This window comes from Dendrobates tinctorius, unplaced genomic scaffold, assembly GCF_039654945.1.
Source record: "Dendrobates tinctorius isolate UK_male_01 unplaced genomic scaffold, ASM3965494v1 ptg000070l, whole genome shotgun sequence".
NCBI classification, from domain to species: Eukaryota; Metazoa; Chordata; class Amphibia; order Anura; family Dendrobatidae; genus Dendrobates; species Dendrobates tinctorius.
Window position 1 is genome coordinate 77,969,545 of NW_027361738.1, and position 18,926 is coordinate 77,988,470.

Here is an 18,926-nt window from a genome sequence, read left to right on the forward strand (position 1 = left end):
ATAAGAGCCGCCCGCCGCTTTCTGTAGAGGGTCATAAGAGCCGCCCCCCGCTTTCTGTAGCGGGACAACTGTCAGCAGACAGTAAGTTATACAGAAAGACAGCACTTGGTGGCCAACACTTTGAACTCCGAAGTTTGGAGAGATTTTTCAGGGATGAAAACACAAACTGTGAAAAAATTGCTCATAAATTACAGGCTTAGCATTCTCTCGCTGACAACATCAGTATCGCTGTTGAGCCAAGTGATTGGCTGCAGCGGTCACATACAGTGGTGTGATTTCATCACTGCGGCCTCTCAACAGACATTGTTATCAGCGGCGGAGAGCTGGAGCAGGGGTTGGTCAGTATAAGTGATTTTTAATAAGGTTTAAAATAATGTATTGATGGAAAACCCCATTAATACCTGGACACTGATATACAAGGGAAACATTTGTTTTCTTCCCGTGTGTGTTGAATGGAACGTGACACGTAAGCATGCACTGCATTTCCATGCGGTCAGGCTTGTCGTACAGTCTCGGTGGGATCTCGCACACATTACCGATTATCTGGTCCTGCTGGGACCATGAACAATGCAGTGATGAGGTTGTAAATGAAGAATCAGCTGTGACCTTACATGGATAATATTCATTTATGGAGTCTAGAAATCCGCGCTAATTACGCAGGATTTACACACTAGTTTTATGTCTTTTCACTATCTGTGTCAAAAAGTCCTTTTTCCCACACAACTGACCAGACCCTTTTAATAGGCAGTACAATACAATAGCAATACACACAGGGTGAGCATCGGCCAACCTGCTATCTAGTGTGTATTGAGGTTTCCTGACTCTTCCCCGACAGAAAATGCTAGTGAAATGGAGGACTGAACATGTTGGATTTCTACATGCCTGATCCCATTGAGAAGACACCCACTGGTTGGGAGCCGGCTTCCAGCAGCAAGTAGCAGAATAGTGAGTGCAGCTCTGGAGTATAATACAGGAGGTAACTCAGGATCAGTAAAGTAATGTATGTACACAGTGACTGCACCAGCAGAATAGTGAGTGCAGCTCTGGGGTATAATACAGGATGTAACTCAGGATCAGTAATGTAATGTATGTACACAGTGACAGCACCAGCAGAATAGTGAGTGCAGCTCTGGAGTATAATACAGGATATAACTCAGGATCAGTAATGTAATGTATGTACACAGTGACTGCACCAGCAGAATAGTGAGTGCAGCTCTGGAGTATAATACAGGATGTAACTCAGGATCAGTAATGTAATGTATGGACACAGTGACTGATCCAGCAGAATAGTGAGTGCAGCTGTGGGGTATAATACAGGATGTAACTCAGGATCCGTACAGGATCAGTAATGTATGTACACAATGACTGCACCAGCAGAATAGTGAGTGCAGCTCTGGGATATAATACAGGATGTAACTCAGGATCAGTAATGTAATGTATGTATACAGTGACTGCACCAGCAGAATAGTGAGTGCAGCCCTGGAGTATAATACAGGATGTAACTCAGGATCAGTAATGTAATGTGTTGTGAATTCATTTTCTGGCCTACCTCTGGTTACTAGTGAAGGTAGTGGAGCTGGTTACATTGACAGAGGGGTCGCGAGTTCTCTTTCTGGGCTCCCTCTGGTGGTTACTTGAGGTATTCAAGCTGATCTGATTAACAGAGGCTTGCCAACTGATAATGAGGAGGACGATTGGAGATCTGGAGTTTCTGACTGGATTTAAGACAGCCGACTCCCTCTATCCCTGCTGGTGATTTTTTTCCTGCCTCCTGAGGTCTTAGTTTCCAGCTCAGTCCCTACATGCTCAGCTAAGTGTTCTTTTGCTATTGTTCACATTTGATTTGGTTTTGTCTATTTCAGTTTTGTGTGGTCAGCCAGCCCCGGCTGGGGCTGTGTTGAATTTTCATCCATATGTTACTGCTTGTGCCAGTTTGTTTTTGTCCCTTATTAGATTGGCCTCTCTTTGCTCTGCTTTCAGAATATACCAGAGTGCTGATATAGTGGGCGAAGTCGTGCGACTTCAGTATTTTTCTATCAGACGTGTTGGGCATTTTTTGCAGGGTTTTTTGCGTGATTGCAGACAGTGTCTTTCCTGTCCTGTCTAGTTAGTGTGGGCCCCATTGTTTGCTCAATCTGTTTCTACCTGCGTTTGTGTTTTCTTCTTGTCTCACCAACAATATATGTTTGGGGGCTATCTATTCCTTTGGGGTCTGCTCTGGGGCAGTTTAGATTTCCCCTTTCTTGCTTTAGGCTTATTTAGTTCTCCGGCTGTGTCGAGGCGTCTAGGATCATCGTACGTACGCTCCACGGCTACTGCTAGTTGTGTGGATAGGATCAGGGGTCTGCAATCCGCTTAGTTACCAACCTCTCTGGTTTTCTGTGGCTTAGCTTGGTCTTTTTTTCCTCCTCGGTGACCCAATCATAACAGTAATGTCTGTACACAGTGACTGCACCAGCAGAATAGTGAGTGCAGCTCTGGGGTATAATACAGGAGGTAACTCAGGATCAGTAATGTAATGTATGTACACAGTGACTGCACCAGCAGAATAGTGAGTGCACCTCTGGAGTATAATACAGGAGGTAACTCAGGATCAGTAATGTATGTACACAGTGACTGCACCAGCAGAATAGTGAGTGCAGCTCTGGGGTATAATACAGGAGGTAACTCAGGATCAGTAATGTAATGTATGTACACAGTGACTGCACCAGCAGAATAGTGAGTGCACCTCTGGAGTATAATACAGGAGGTAACTCAGGATTAGTACAGGATCAGTAATGTAATGTATGCATGTTAAGGGGTTAAGTAAGACGTTCAATGTTGTATTTTTTATCCATTGCTAAATGATACTGCTACATGTTCATATGTATTACCACACATACGGAATGGTACTGCTACTGTGGCGCCCCTGAGGGTTCAGTCACCACAGAAGTACTGCACCTCCTCCTGAGGTGTGGTACCCCACCATTCAGGTAAGGTGGAGACACCTGACCACACTCCAACACTCACATCCCACACGCACACCAGTAGTGTAACAGAGCAACCTTGGTGGCTCCCTGCTTGGAACACGAAGAGTGCTGGGAGGTGGGTGGAGTTTAGACTGCACAAGAGAGCGGGAGAATATTAGGAAAAGGTCAGTCTGTGAGAGATCCCCTGAGAGGGATGGAGTGAAGGAAGTGCTGCAGCAGACTCCTGTGACCTGGAGCTGCTGGCACAGGAAAGAGCCATAGAAAGCCTGATTCTTCAGAAGCAAGATAGTTTAGTACGGAACGTAAGGAGAGGAAGAGAACTAAGGACTAGGGTCAGAGCAGGGCCCTTCCTCAAGTCTGAAGCGCATGGCCGGAGTCCGGTCCCCAAGGTTATATGGATGCTGATGGTCCTGCAGCAGACACCGGAGGAATAGAAGTCGTCACCACTTTATTCCCATCTAAGACTTGGGGGCACAAAAGCAACTTGGGTGAGCCGGGACATGATAGCAAGGAGTCCCCGAAGAAGGCTACAGATGTCTGCCGTACAAGTAGAGTTCTAAGTAACATCAAGAAGGAGGAACTTTGAGTTTAATACGCAACTACAAGTACTTCAGATTAGGCGCTAGTGTGGAGACGTTCAGAGAAGGCACATGTTGGAGTGCTGGAAAGGTGTACTTTACCTTGCCTGGGAGCCTTGGAACTACATGCCCTTGTGTACTCCACTTATTCTTGCGCCTTACACCCTGCTCTGCTACATCTACTTCTTTACACCATCTCCCCACATGCCAACCTCATCTACACTGCCCTGGGACTACAGCTCCACCTGTGGGGAGCTTCAACATCATTGCTGCACCACACCATCTGTCCCAGAGAAGCAACCCTGCAGCGCTGGTCAAACTGACCAAAAACCACAGGTGGCGTCACGAATAATCTCAACAACTTTATCCCCATCACTCTGTCCCTTTTACATTGACCGCTTGAGGCCACGGACCGGGTCACTGCCACTGTGACATCTCCAATTGAAGTCAACGGGCCCGGCACCAAGTACCCCACGGCCTCTGGGGGGCGAGTCACTACTCCTTTCTGGGTATTACCATTGTTTGTCTTTGTTTTATTGTATTGTTGCTTTTATTTGCACATAGTTGTGGTAATGTGTACTGGATTTTATGGATTGCCATTTACAGAATAGGGAAAGCGCAGTGCTCCCTTTGGACACTAGAAGGAGGCACTCTAGTATATAGAGCTCTTAGTAGGATAGGGTTAAGGTTAGATGAGAAGGAAGTTAGCTCAGAAGGGCCAGGGTGCCCGAAGTGTCCACATGGGCTACAGGCCCAGGACAGCTCAGCAGCCACGCAACGTTAAGCAGCGATAGTCCAATTTATCCACGTCTATTGGACATCAGTTTAGTGGACCAAAGCTGTAAAGAAGATGTGGCGACAAATCGCCTGGGCGGACGCTCTTAGGGCGGGAGTTAGATGGAGTGAGGAACAGAAGGATGCTGTAGCTTCGCAGGGTGCAGTACAGACGAGTCGGATGCTTTTCCAGAGGCAGCCAAACCAGGTGGCGGATGATTTCAAGTCTGGGGTGAAACAAGCAGAAGGAATTGTCATCATAGCGAGGTTAGGCTAGGAAGAAGCTGGGAAGCAATCTAAGACTGTCCGGTCCAGACACGTGACGTATAGAAGTGTCAGCAAAGTAGGGAGAGCTGAGGAAGCAAGTAAAGACGAATGTGTATTCTACGATGTGCCAACTGTAGATGTAATGCGTGAAGTTATCAGTAAAGAAAACGTTCAAGTTACTATGGACTGTGTCTCAGTTACTGGGGGTCGCCTTGGAGAGGGACCATCGCTGCTTGGGAAGTGCCGAGGGGGACCCGAACCTGGAGATGCAGGTACGCCGTACAGTGGATTGCAATTTTCTGTGAGGGAAGGCCAGGACACTGATGCTTTAGTGTCTCTGGCCTCGACTATAGTCCTGGCCGACCCCTACATACACAGTACGCAGTGCCAGCACCAGCAGAATAGTGAGTGCAGCTCTGGAGTATAGTAAAAGAGGTAATTCAGGATCAGTAATGTATGTACACAGTGATTCCACCAGCAGAATAGTAAGTGCAGCTCTGGAGTATAATACAGGATGTAACTCGGGAACAGTAATGTAATTTATGTACACAGTGACTGCACCAGTAGAATAGTGAGTGCAGCTCTGGGGTATAATACAGGATGTAACTCAGGATCAGTAATGTAATGTATGTACATAGTGACTGCACCAGCAGAATAGTGAGTGCAGCTCTGGAGTATAATACAGGCTGTAACTCAGGATCAGTAATGTAATGCATGTACACAGTGACTGCACCAGCAGAATAGTGAGTGCAGCTCTGGAGTATAATACAGGCTGTAACTCGGGAACAGTAATGTAATGCATGTACACAGTGACTGCACCAGCAGAATAGTGAGTGCTGCTCTGGAGTACAATACAGGATGTAATTCAGGATCAGTAATGTAATGTATGTACACAGTGACTGCACCAGCAGAATATTGAGTGCAGCTCTGGAGTATAATACAGGCTGTAACTCAGGATCAGTAATGTAATGCATGTACACAGTGACTGCACCAGCAGAATAGTGAGTGCAGCTCTGGAGTATAATACAGGCTGTAACTCAGGATCAGTAATGTAATGCATGTACACAGTGACTGCACCAGCAGAATAGAGAGTGCAGCTCTGGAGTATAACACAGGATGTAACTCGGGATCAGTAATGTAATGTATGTACACAGTGACTGCACCAGCAGAATAGAGAGTGCAGCTCTGGAGTATAACACAGGATGTAACTCAGGATCAGTACAGGATCAGTAATGCACCCAGTGTAAGGCTGTGTGCACACGCTGCGGATCCGCTGCGATTTTGGCCGCTGCGGATCTGCAGCAGTTCTGCAGACAGTGTACAGTAGCATGTAAGTCTATGTGATTTACAATCTGCTGTGCACAAGCTGCCTATTTTTAACTGCGGAAAAGCTGCGGTTTTGAATACGCAGAAAGAAATGACATGTCACTTCTTTTCTGCGGATTCTGCTGTGGTTTACCATCTCCTCCATTGTAGAGGTGATAAACCGCAGGCCAATCCGCAGGTAAAACCGCAGGTCATCTTACCTGCGGTTCCGCAGATACAAATCCGCAGCGTGTGCACATAGCCTAACGGACTATGTACTGCCATGGGTAAATATACAGCTCTGGCAAAAATTAAGAAACCACTTCCAAATGTTCAGCTTGTCTGATTTTTCTCTTTATATTTTTGAGTAAAATGTAAATTGCTCTTTTATTCTATAAACTTCTGACAACATGTCTCTGAATTTCCAAGCAATAAATTTTGGTTTTTTTTCTCTGAAAAGGAGACGTGGTCAAAATTAAAACAAACAAACAGTGCTTTCAGACCTCAAATAATGCAAAGGAAACAAGTTCATAATCATTTAGAAACAACAATACTAATGTTTTAACTCAGGAAGAGTTCAGAAATCAATACTTGTGGAATAACCATGATTGTTAATCACAGCTTTCATGCGTCTTGGCTGCTTTCCACCAGTCTTTCACACTGCTTTTGGGTGACCTTATGCCACTCCTGGTACACATATGTAAGCAGTTCTTCTTTTATGGCTTGTGACAATCCATCTTCCTCTTGATTACATTCCAGAGGTTTTCAGTGGGGTTCAGGTCTGGAGATTGGGGGCTGACCATGACAGGGATTTGATGTGGCGGTCCCTTAATTTTTTCCAGAGCTGTGTATTTGCAGTTCAAAACTGCAGGAAATGTAAATGACAACCAATTATGTTGCGTGGATGTCCCTCAACTTTCCCAGCATTAAGAAACAGCTGAACAGAACTTTTTGAAGATCTAGACGATGACGATTTATGGACTTAAAGGGAAACGCTGTTTAATATTTCATACTTCAAAATGGCGCACTATGGATTTGTGATTTCCCATTAGTTCTGAGAATTTATAGCCCCTATAAAGGGGAAAATAAATAAATCTTATGTATCGGGTCCACAATCCTGAATGCATCAACACGTGCTGTACCGTAACCGATTAAACGTGGTGAAGTTTCAGTGCTCGCCTTGTCCGGAGTAATGTGCGATGTATCATTTATTCATCCGACACACTAAGCAGTAAATTCCAACATCCCTAATTGCAAGTTAATGCAGATATTGATCGGTGCACTTTGAAAGCCGTCTATAGCTCTGTAATGGTCAGGGCCGGTACACAACACTGATACACGTCGATGGGGTGGGGGGGGAAATCTCCCGCAGTCAGGTCATGTGACCGTGCAACATCAATGTCATGACAATCGCAACTGTTTTGCGTAACGCTAATGCGTCCATGAGCCGTCTGCGTTGTCGCCAGATCTGCTGATACATTCATAATCATAAATGTTAACACTGGTATGGCCAGATTATGAGAGATTCTGGATTATTGGATACTTCAAGAAGCATAAACCGCAGCATAACTGCTGCTCTTCTACTGCAACAATGTAGCAACGAAAACAATGCATTAGTTAATTTTAAAAAGTGCACAGCGAAGAAACACACCCCGACTGCAATATGTGAATGCAGCCACGATTGAAGAAAAGACCTGCTAATGAGCGGCATCCTTGGATTTCACAGACCTGGTCCCTCCATGTAAGACCAGGTCCCTACTAAAAAGGGGGGATCTACGGAAGCGTGAGCAAATCTACCGGGCTCTCCTGAATCCCACCCGCACTCTCCCTGTAGGAAAGTGACTCGGGCATGGAGCAGGATCAGTGGTTATAGGGTCAACATTGTTTGCTCAGCATTTTCTTTATCCACTTGGAAGTGGTCTTCTAAGAGTTTGCAACTTTTTGAAATTTCTGAACCCCCAGACTAAACTCGTGCACCCCGTCATCTCGGCTTTTCCAAATAAGGGCTCAATTTATCATAAGCGTTTTTTTAAGAAACTCTTTTTGCCTATTTTACACCCCTGATTGAGAACACAGGTGACCATGTAATACTATATCAGCCACCCGACCAACAGAGCTTATAAGCTATTTAATCTGAATTTTAATGTCAAGGGTATCATTCTATGGCAGCAGATCGTCGTATTACAGGTCTCCTAAGTGAGGATCCCCTTTATTAAAGGGTTATTCCCATCGTAGATCGGGCTTGTAAATGCAAGCAATTTTGCAATGTACTGCTCATTAAAATTTTCATCCATTATTGAGATATTAAGATTTTTCCTTTACTGCTCGTTGCCTTGGAGACTGACCACCGCTTCTGGACAGCAGAACATGCACCGTGCTTACAAGCTTTTTTTTTTTTCTATTGAACTTTTAGGCTATGTGCACACATTGCGTATTTGCTTGCAGAAATTTCTGCATCTCTTGGCGGAAAAACGCAGCGGATGCATTTTTTATGTGTTTTTGCACGTGGTTTTTTTTTTTTTTTTCCTGTCCATTCAATGGGTCAAAAACGCACAAAGAATAGACATGCTGCAGAAAATAGAACGCTGCAAATACGGACTGAAATTGACTGATCGTGTGCACAACACTTCAGGATTCTCATTGAATTACCTGGCGTAAGTATTCCATTGCACTTTTGGACTATTTACGTGCGTTAAAGAAAAAACGCAGCAAATACGCAACCTGCGCACACAGCCTTACACTGCTTTTGACGAATGCCAGGATCATTGACGCGCGATGTTGCATTCTAAGGGTGTGTGCGCACGCTGCGGATTCTGCTGCGGATCCGCAGCGGTGTATAGTAACATTATATCCTATGGGAAATGGAAACCGCAGTGGAGATGCTGTGGATTAGCTGCGGTTTCTAATCCGCAGAAAGAATTGACATGTCTATTCTTTCTGCGGATTCCGCTGCAGTTTACCATCTCCTCCATTATAGAGGTGATAAACCGCTGGGCAATCCGCAGGTAAAACCGCAGGTCAATCCACAACGAGTGCACGCACCCTAATCCTGACCAACTTCGTGGCAGTTGCTTGCACGTGGGACAGCAGAGGTGGTCGGTCTCCAAGGCAACAAGCTGTAAACAAAAGAAAAATGTTAATGTTTCAAGAACGGCTGGAAATTTTAACAAGGAGTAAATTGCAAATGTGCCTATATTTACAAACCCTACCCGAAAATATCCATCTATGTAATACTTTATATACTGCACTTCCTAATAGAGGGGAGTACTTAGCAGGGGATATTCTTTGCTGATTGTATGTCTATGTTCATCTAGATTTATTACTCCCTAATGTGTTTTGGTTTTTTTTCTTTACAGCTTTGAAGAAAGACGAGAACACCATTGATGAGGTACGGACATATTGCTCTGCATTGACAGTCATGTAATTGATCCTAGTAAAATAATTCTGTCGGTAATTACTTTCCTATAGTTCAGAATATTAGAAAATCTCAGAAACTGCATTTAAGCAAAGATCCATATTGTATGGGTGTAACGGCAGCGAATGTTAACCCCTGCTGCCTTTTGTGACAGAGTGGATACGTTCACATTGCGTTTAGCGGCCCCGACAGGGCATACATCAGACTCCCCTCCCTGCAAGATGGGGTCCGGACTCATGCGCCGACTGGGCCATAGACTTTAATGATGATGGCAGAGAGAACGTGCGCTCTGATATGCATCATTTTCGTGAGTGTACCCCTGCAGGAGATGGACGCTCAGACGCAGTCTGCTACGTCTGAGGGTCCGCCTCCAGTACACTTCTGCAAAAAGTGGCAACGTCCGCTCTGCCACCACTATTGGGGTACGTTCACATTGCGACCAGTGGTCCCGTCAGGGCATAGGTAAAATGGGGTCCAGACCTAGGCGCCGATAGGGCCGTAGACTGTAATGGTGATGGCAGAGTGAACGTGAGCGAGCACTCACACATAATAGACTGCGCCTGAGTGTTCGCCTCCTGCAGGAGTACACTCCCGAAAACGATGCGCGTCAGAGCGCACGTCCGCTCTGCCGTCACCCTTGCAGTCTATGGGCATACGTTCTGACCCCGGTCTGTGGGAATGGGTGGGAGGGTCGATCAGATATATGCCCAGACCGGGCTACTAAACGCAATGTGACAGTACGGCAAAATCAAAAACACATTGTTTTGTCCATTGTGCAAAAGAAATGCGATAAAGGCGGGGTAGCTATTGGTTCCACTTCCACCGCTAACACCCCTCTTATTGCTAAAATTGTGAGTCCTTCATTTTTTATTTTATTTTTTTTAACTATCACTGATTTTTTTTTTTAATTTATTTTTTGTTCATTTTACTCTCCAAAAACATAAAGAGATAAAAAAAATGATTGAAACCTTAAATGTATTCTAAAAGAAAACGATTGAAATCGGCAGCTCGTCCCGCAGAAAACAAGCCCTGACACATCTCCGGTAACCAAAAAGTAAAAGAAGCTAAATCTCTTATAGTACGGGCACATAAAAACATTCCAGGTATTAAAAAAAAAAAAAAATGGAGTGGCAGAAAATCTTTCCTTAGCTCAAAACTTCACATCTTTTCAAGCAGATAAAAACCTCATCATACAACTTCATGTTCATCAGTATGGCTGACCTCCGACACGTGTAGGAAAGCTGTGCTCATCCTTGCAGGGGGTGTACATATATAATAGAATTTTTATCTGCGCGAATAAATGTGACATTTTAGGTTACAGAAGGATTATTTTTTTTGTTGGACCACTTTTTTTTTTTTCTCATACCTGAATTGCTGGACTGGCACTGACTGGTAAATACCATATGTAGTTCTGCCTGTGCTGATAATGAGGCTGCTGAAAAGTTCCTGTAAATAACAGGAAGTGTAAGTCTAGAATAACCTCGGTGTCAAAGCAGCAAGATTTTTTTTTTTATCTAGATATAGATTGTGATAAAAAAAAAAAGTAATTACAAAATATAAAAACAAAACATAAAAACATGAGTAAAAAAGTGGGTCATTTTCTGATGAGACAATACCTAAGGGATCTTTTACAGTGAACGATCTGTTAAACAGCTACCGATCGTCTCAATGTTTGCTGATCGATGATTGATTAATAGCCTGTTCATACGAGCAGCCCGCGCTTAGGGGTACTTCACACATAGCGAGATCGTTAGTGAGATCGCTGAAACGTCACCGATTTTGTGACGCAACAGCGACCTCGCCGGCGATCTCGCTACATATGACACATAGCGGCGACCGGCCCCCGGCTGCGATATCGCTGATCGTGCTCGAATGTCCCAGGCCATTTTTTGATCGTTGGTGTCCTGCTGGCCAGCATGCATCGCTGTGTTTGACGCCCTATAACAACGATGAGCAACCTCGTAGGTGACTCAGAATTCACGCTATCGAGGTCTGAGTCGTCCGAATCGCTGCTGTGTGACAAGGTCCCAACGACTGCCGAGGTCATTATACGGATCGCCGTATCGTTGCTGCGTTGTGGAGTAGATCTGCCTGTTTGACATCTTACTAGCGACCATGTAGCGACACACCAGCAATCCTTACCAGGTCGTGTCGTTGTCGGGATCGCTGGAGCGTCGCTATGTGTAACGGTGCCCTTACGATGCGCACAGAACACTCTATTACCGCCAGATAAGCCTCGCACCTGCCCAGTAAAGCTGAGGGTCTGCACATGTGTAGGTAATAGCAGGTACGCAGGATGCAGTGACGAGACGCGAGACTGGGTTGTACTTTGGGGAGAAACTTTTATAAATTTAAGCCGCTAGGGCTATACTAAGCAATCAAAACAAGGTAACAGCTATTGTCCTCGCAGGGACTCGGCACAAACAAACACTTTTAAAGAGAACACGACTAACCCGGCAAAGGCCGGTTAGTATAGGGCCACGATATGGCCGACTACGGGTCCTTATTTCCTATAGTGTCACTTATCCGTCCTGATGTCCCTTGGCGTCTCTGATGAAGCTGCTTTGGCGTCGCAGCCGCTGGGCCCAGCTGCTGAAGATCTGTCGTAGTCTTCGGGCGCCCCAGCGCCCAGGAGGAGTTAGGGCACAACAGGCCCTGAGGGAGTCCTTTGATGAGGTACCCCCCTGTAGAAACAGCGGGGTTCCGCTAGTTAGCGAGTTCAATCAGACTCCAGTCTCCAAGCAGGGTTGTGTCGCAGTTACCAGGAGTGGCGGTTGGCAGGCCACGTGCACGGCCTGGGCGAAAAGTTTCTCCGTAGGCAAGGAGTAGGCCCCAACTGCCGACTGCAGCGGGGTGATGTCGGCTGCGGGCGACGATGAACAGGCCGCAGCCGCAGGCTGGAGTGAAGCAGCAGCGGCCGCGAGAGGTGGCGGACAGGCCGCAACGGGCTGGAGCACAGCGGCAACGGCTGCGGACGACCGCGGGCAGGTCGTGACCCCGGATTGGAGTGAAGCGGCAGTCTCTTGTCGGTAAGTTCAGCGCTTCCTCTCCGCATGCCACTGTAAATCCGCCTTCTGCCGCTGGTCTCCTCTCTGGTCACCGTCTGTTACTCTGACCCTCTCAAACTCCCACAGTTTCTTGCTTCATGTCTGCCGTTCTGCCAGTTGACCCCCCCCCCGCGCGCTCCCTGTCCCTTTTATACTCGCCCCCCCCCTTGCTGTCCTGTCACTCCCAGCAGTCCACTCTCCTCCTCCGTTCCCCGGGTACAGTTCCCTTAGGAACCTAGATGGCGGTCAGCTTGTTTCCGGCCCGGACACTCTGAAGGGGCCCTCCTCCCTACACATGTCCAATGTGACGGACGGGGGGCAACCCTGGACAGAAAGGGTGGTCAGGAGATGCCCATCGGAACCCTTGACAGCAATTGACATACAGCGAAGGACAAATATAAAGCTTCATTTTCGAGATCTGTGAAGCAGCAGGGCTTTAGGGAGAAGAGATTCACAATGTGGTGCGCCCGGCCAGTTTATATTTTGGAAAACCCTAGAAGCACATTCCCTTTAAGAATGAGTCCCAAAAACAAAGTTGCTAATGTGATCACAAATTCACCCCCCCCCTTTTTTTTTTATTTATTTTTTTTTTTTAAGTGTGACAGATTAGTTTCCTCGCACTTGGGCGGATGCATTACATCACACGGCCCAGCCTTCAGTGCTTACATTGTAACCTCATCTTCTCATATCCTGTAAGTAATCCAAGCACAGCAGCAGGAGAGCGGCTGGAAGCACATTCCCCACAGTTACAGCCTATTTGTGGGTCGCGATGATGCAGCCTGAACGTCGGTCATTTTCTAAGTATTTGGGGGGGAAGGAATGCATTAGTGATCAGAGTGCAGACATATGAAAGAGTTTCTCTTCCTGCAAATTATTTCATAAGGGTTAAATAATTCCGGAAATAAGGAGTTATCCTCGACGCGCGTCCTCAGCCCAAGACGGACACTGATTGCTGGATGTCAACATAGAACATTATACTTGAGCCTCATATGACCAAGTGGAAAATATCTTGTTTTGGAGCTTTTGATACTGAAAGGTAAGGTACAAAATGAGCAGCAAAAGGTGAATAAGATGAAGACCGAATGCAAGAAAATCTGGAGAAACGTCAAGTATATGGTCAATAGGACTCTAAGTCCAAAACACTAAGTGGCCCTGTCACTTGCAATAACTATGCAATATATAGTGTAAATGCCGCTGCATTACACAGCGCACAGTGAGATAATTGAACTGTCCGTATTATATGTGGACATGATGGGTCCTCCAAAGTGAGAAAATTATTTTGAATCCACTCCAGTACGACTAGTAGACTTGATTCTGAACCATTTAACTGTGAATTCTATGTGCACACGCTGCGGATTCCGCTGCGGTTTTTTCCGCGCGGAAACGCAGGTAAAACCGCAGGTAAAGTGACCTGCGTTGCCTGCTGCAGTGCCAGGTATCAAGATGCGAGACTCGTGCAAGTTTCTCACAAGTGTGACCCCGGCCTCACTCTGAGAAACGGAGTGCAATATCACTGAAGATTCTGAATTTAGCTGCCAACCATCAAAGTTTACGGAGAAGCGAGCAGAGGGATGAGATTAATAAACCACAGGCACTCACAGATGCCATGTACCTTCTTGTACATGTTTATCTAATTTCAGTGCTGGATTCACAGCTACGCTGCTCACTATTGTTGCATAATGTTCTTCATACTGTTGCTTTGGAACATGTGCTACATGAACACTGGAGAGCAGGACTCCCTCTTGTGTATATATGTGATGTGTATGGAAGATATCATGACTGCTCATTTCCACTCACCAACTGAAATCCAGCTTAAAATTAGAGATGTAGCCTACTGAGGTGAAGACTGGTGAAAAATGCATGATACAAGTTATATAATGGCCAGAAATAATGTTATTCTTCATGTACACAAACTTGAACGCTGTTATGCACATAACACTCAACGGGTAAATCGAGTAAAGAAGACTTGCTACTGAGAGAAGCTGCACCTATGCCGAACTGGTCCCTGTACAGACTAGTAAATCCCTAGCCACAACAACTAAAAACACCACTCCGGACCTGACTTCATAAAAGTGGAAGGGTTTCTCTTGTCTCCTGAGGAACCAGAAGGGCAGCTGCAACATATTGCCAACATGCAGGGAAGTAATGTGTGCAAGTGGACACGAAAACCCAAGGTGAGAAATTTAAAGCACGTTCATAAAAGGGAGAGAGGGAATAATAAGGAGAACCAAAGAAGTAGATGACCTGCAAATGACCCCCCAGAAACTTAACAGTGATAAATGGAAAGGGTGCTGGGAAAGTAGACAAACAGATACAACGCAAGAATATAAGCTGTTTTAGTGTAGCAGGGTAAATCCCTTCACTTAAGGGCTCGAACCCCTTAACACAAATCCACCTTGAAGTATAGCCAGCAAGGAAGTGCAGTGAAGGGATAATCTATAAAGCCCCACTCAGAATGTGATGGGTAGAATAAAGACAATAGCAACAATCAGCATGTGAACAAGGAATGAAAAGAGCAATAGCTCAACAGCCAGAAGAAGCTACTATGCCATGGAGCAACAGGTCACCGGATGGAACCCTCAAACCGAGCCCTTACAAAGACTAATTTTGAACTGAAATGACTAGTGCACTTTATTATTATTGGCAACTATATGCTGTATAGGTGTATAAGATATAAAATAGATGTGTGTATGTATATATATATATATATATATATATATATATATATATATATATATATATATATATATTCTCCACTTATAAAACCTTTCTCTCCCCCCTCCTGCAGGTTAAGCTCACAATCCACTCTGAAAAACATACTGCCATCTCAATAAGTGTTCTGGCTATAGCCAGGTACTGACTGGGACTGAAATTCAGCCCTGGCATTTAAAATCACACAGGCCCATGCTGTCCCCGTCCCCAAACATCAGATGAAATATATTACTAATATTTCCCTGGATGGAGGAAAGCAAGATTTACTACAAGACCAATATTTCTAATGATTCCCGTGGCCTGCTGGGGTAAGTGACGGAGCCCTTGACTTTGTGCTCTTTCACAACTCTTAACAGTATGGGTGTCTTGAGAACACCGATTCTGTCAACAATGTAGCAGGCAAGGCGGCCCTTGACCAGACAGCCCTTCTGGCATTTGTGTAACACTAATCCCATAAATGTATTATGGAATAAAGAAGAGATCCCATAATCATAAAACGCTCATTTTATTCAATACAATCTAAAAATGACAAAAGCATAATGCCGTTACAGGGGACACCGTATATACTCACAAAAACCTTAGAAGGAGATGCAATAAATCAATCAATGGGACAAAAACATATATATGAAACAGTCATATATCAATACATGACAGTACCCATATAAAAAATGCAATTCTAGTACAATACTGTCCAATACCACATGCTATATCAAGCATAGAACATGTCAAAACATTCCTTCCCCCAAAGGTTTCTCATCCATGCTGAGAGCTATTAGCATATGTGCTGCAATGCCGTGTGATATAACACGGACACTATGTGAAGGCCAAACATCATGAAAACCTGCCAATATGCTCAAAGTCAAATAAGAATATATAATTACCTCTACCTCTATGTGGTGTGAGTATAGGCCAGCGTCCCCTCACCCCGACGCGCGTTTCGCCGCCTGCTTCTTCCGGGGGCATGCTGTCCCCGTCCCCAAACATCAGATGAAATATATTACTAATATTACCCTGGATGGAGGAAAGCAAGATTTACTACAAGACCAATATTTCTAATGATTTCCGTGGCCTGCTGGGGTAAGTGACGGAGTCCTTGACTTTGTGCTCTTTCAAAACTCTTAACAGTATGGGTGTCTTGAGAACACCAATTCTGTCAATGTAGCAGGCAAGGCGGCCCTTGACCACACAGGCCCTTCTGGCATTTGCCAGAATTGCCAGATGGCCAGTCCGACCCTGGCTATAGCTACCTATCAAAGTCGATGGAAAAGGAGATGCAGAATAAATCAGGGGCACTTCCAGACATCTGCTTCTTTTTAGCGCATGTTTTGTCTTATCCCAGTGCTGGATACACAGTTACACTGCTGAGTACTGCTCTATAATGTCATCCAAGCTTCTTTTTGTGTTCATCTACAAGCTCTGAGACAACATAATATTAGAGATTGAATCTGCAAAGGGGAAAAAATTGAGAAAAATACATAATGCAAGTCCTATATTGGCCAGAAATATTATTTAACCTCAAGTAAACACACAGGACTGAGATGACGAGAATACTTTAAATCCCAGACAAGTCCTTTAAGTACCAAACTACTGGATGCCAGATAAAAGGAAGTATTTAAGCACCTGAGGAATTAAGAGGGAGAAACGCGTTGTCACCGGTTGCTGCTGGTTCTTTTGATTTGTTTCCTTGTACATTACATTGCGCGCTGGCTCCTCGCCCGCAGTAGATTTGGTCTGTGGCCGTTTTATTCCAGCCATGATCTAGATTCTAGACCACATTCCTTGTCAATGTCACAGAAGGAGAAACTAACCTCAGCCGCTGTATTCAAGACATTTCAGTAGGTGACAACAACACCTAGCATTCTCCATGATGAAAAACCAAATAAGGAATGTATCCGCAGATAAGGAAACTAATGAAGGGCGAGACCCTGAGGAAGAATCCGCATTCCTCCGCACTAAGCTTAATTATGTTGTCAGTAAGGACATGGCCTCCAGCCTCGCCACAGACCTCCCTAATCAGGGCCATTTTTGGAGGCTAAACAAGTGTTAGTCATTATGTTGGGTGTTATTAGCAGGAAATCATGTTACAGGTCTGTGGAAGAGAAAACACTGAGTCCTAAATTGTAATCCCCTTATAATTAAACGCTTGAATCTGTAAATGATTGATAATTGTATAAACTACTAATATAATTTATTTTTAATTGCAGCTGCAATACCACTTAGGACTGATAGGTGTCAGTCCAGAAAGTCATTTCCTTTACAAACTTTATATAATTTCATACTTTAAAGCGCCTCATCGTAAAGTCCAAAGTTGCCTTTTTTCCCTCTTAGTTTTATTTCCACTACCCCCCCCCCCCCCCCCGAGTATTACTTTGTTTTCTTCTTTTTTTTTTTTTAATCCGATATTCGATTTCAGTGATGTGGAATTCGGTTTTGTTTTTGTCAAATTTTTACCAAGTGGTCTCTAAACTCACAGGGTAATAATGCATAACAGTCAAAAAATATGCCTCCCCCTTTGGAAAAAACCCCCATTAAGGACCTTTTTTTTTTTATTTAGTGTTAAGTTTTATGTATGGTCTTTACAAGGATGGGGGAGATTCACGGGAACCTCTGGGGCGTGTCTTTAAGCTTCTTGGCATTATTGGGGTGAACATCACACCCCTGGGATAAAAAGATATAAAAATTAGCACTGATTAAAAATATCTTTTGAACCATATATAGGGGATTTAAAAAAAACACAACAACCTAAAAAGCGATATTCTTAGGGGAGCAGCGGGGAAAAAGCAAAGACTGACCAATTTTAATCTGATGACAGGTCCCCTTTAAGGGGGGGGGATTTCTGGAATTTCACATTGCAGTCATTCTGCAGATCGCCCGGACAGATCACACATTGATGCACAATCATTTTTTACCCCCCTCCCCCCCTTTAAAATATAGATGATAACTTGTGGAATGGAAGAAGCCCACCCCCAAGGAAGCCCACCAATGCAGAGAATAGGGCTCTGACATGGCGCATCTAAGAGGAGCTGTGGCTGCTAATGTACACCGCTGCGCCAATTTAGGCCTTTTCCTATTTCCAACAGTCCCATAGAAATTTCAGAGCACATGTTCTAGGGAAAGATGGGGGGGGTCCTTGCAGTCGATCCTCCCCAGAATCACCGGTTATTGCCTTTCCGGCTCTCCTTTCTGGCTTGGGTGGGTGGGGGGCGGTAGAGGAGCTTCAAAATGCTCCTCTAGTTCTGAATGTTATAAAAGGGCACTTAAAACTGTATTTTCTGTATCAGATAACCCTTTTACGTAGTATCCTTGTATGCAGGCCATCGACCGCAGGTAAATATCTAATCCCATTATTGGAAAATTGTTTAAAATGCGATCCCATAATGCACTCTACCATATATGCTAGTAGCAAAAACTTTTTGTAATGTACCATAAAAGACAAGAAAAATTAGGACAAGGCGTAGCAGCAGGGATACGGCATTACCCTGGAGGTCCAGCTATTGCCAGAGCGGTTATCGGCCTCATTGTATAAGCAGATTTTATTCATACTTGGGCCCTAATTCACACATCTGCTACAGGTAGGGACATCCTGCACTGAACCCTATGCTGCACATTTCGGCCAAGTTATGGAGTCGCTGTGTAGGTAATCCCCTACAGACCGGTGCAGAGTACAAGGTCCACAGTGACAGATTTCTATTCTGCTGCCGTATTTTCCAAGTCGCTGCTGTCTCCGGGCTTTGTGACCTCGGTGAAGAAATGACAAGATTGACAGTTTTTGGTTTCTAAAGGGAATTCATTGCACTTTTCGACTGTGAACTTGTCATCTTGATTCTTTGTGTCAAATATTCCCCAAACTAAAGAGCTT

General features: G+C 44.8%; 1 protein-coding gene across 4 annotated transcripts in view; it reads left to right on the forward strand.

Annotated features, from left to right (window-relative positions):
• CDK14 (cyclin dependent kinase 14) overlaps positions 1-18,926 on the forward strand; it is a 701,555-nt gene that overhangs the window by 36,116 nt on the left and 646,513 nt on the right. For all 4 annotated transcript variants that reach the window (XM_073581965.1, XM_073581962.1, XM_073581963.1 and 1 more), the window contains exon 2: positions 9,250-9,281. In XM_073581965.1, coding sequence (XP_073438066.1) covers positions 9,250-9,281 — 32 coding nt within the window. The remainder of the gene's footprint in view (positions 1-9,249; positions 9,282-18,926) is intronic.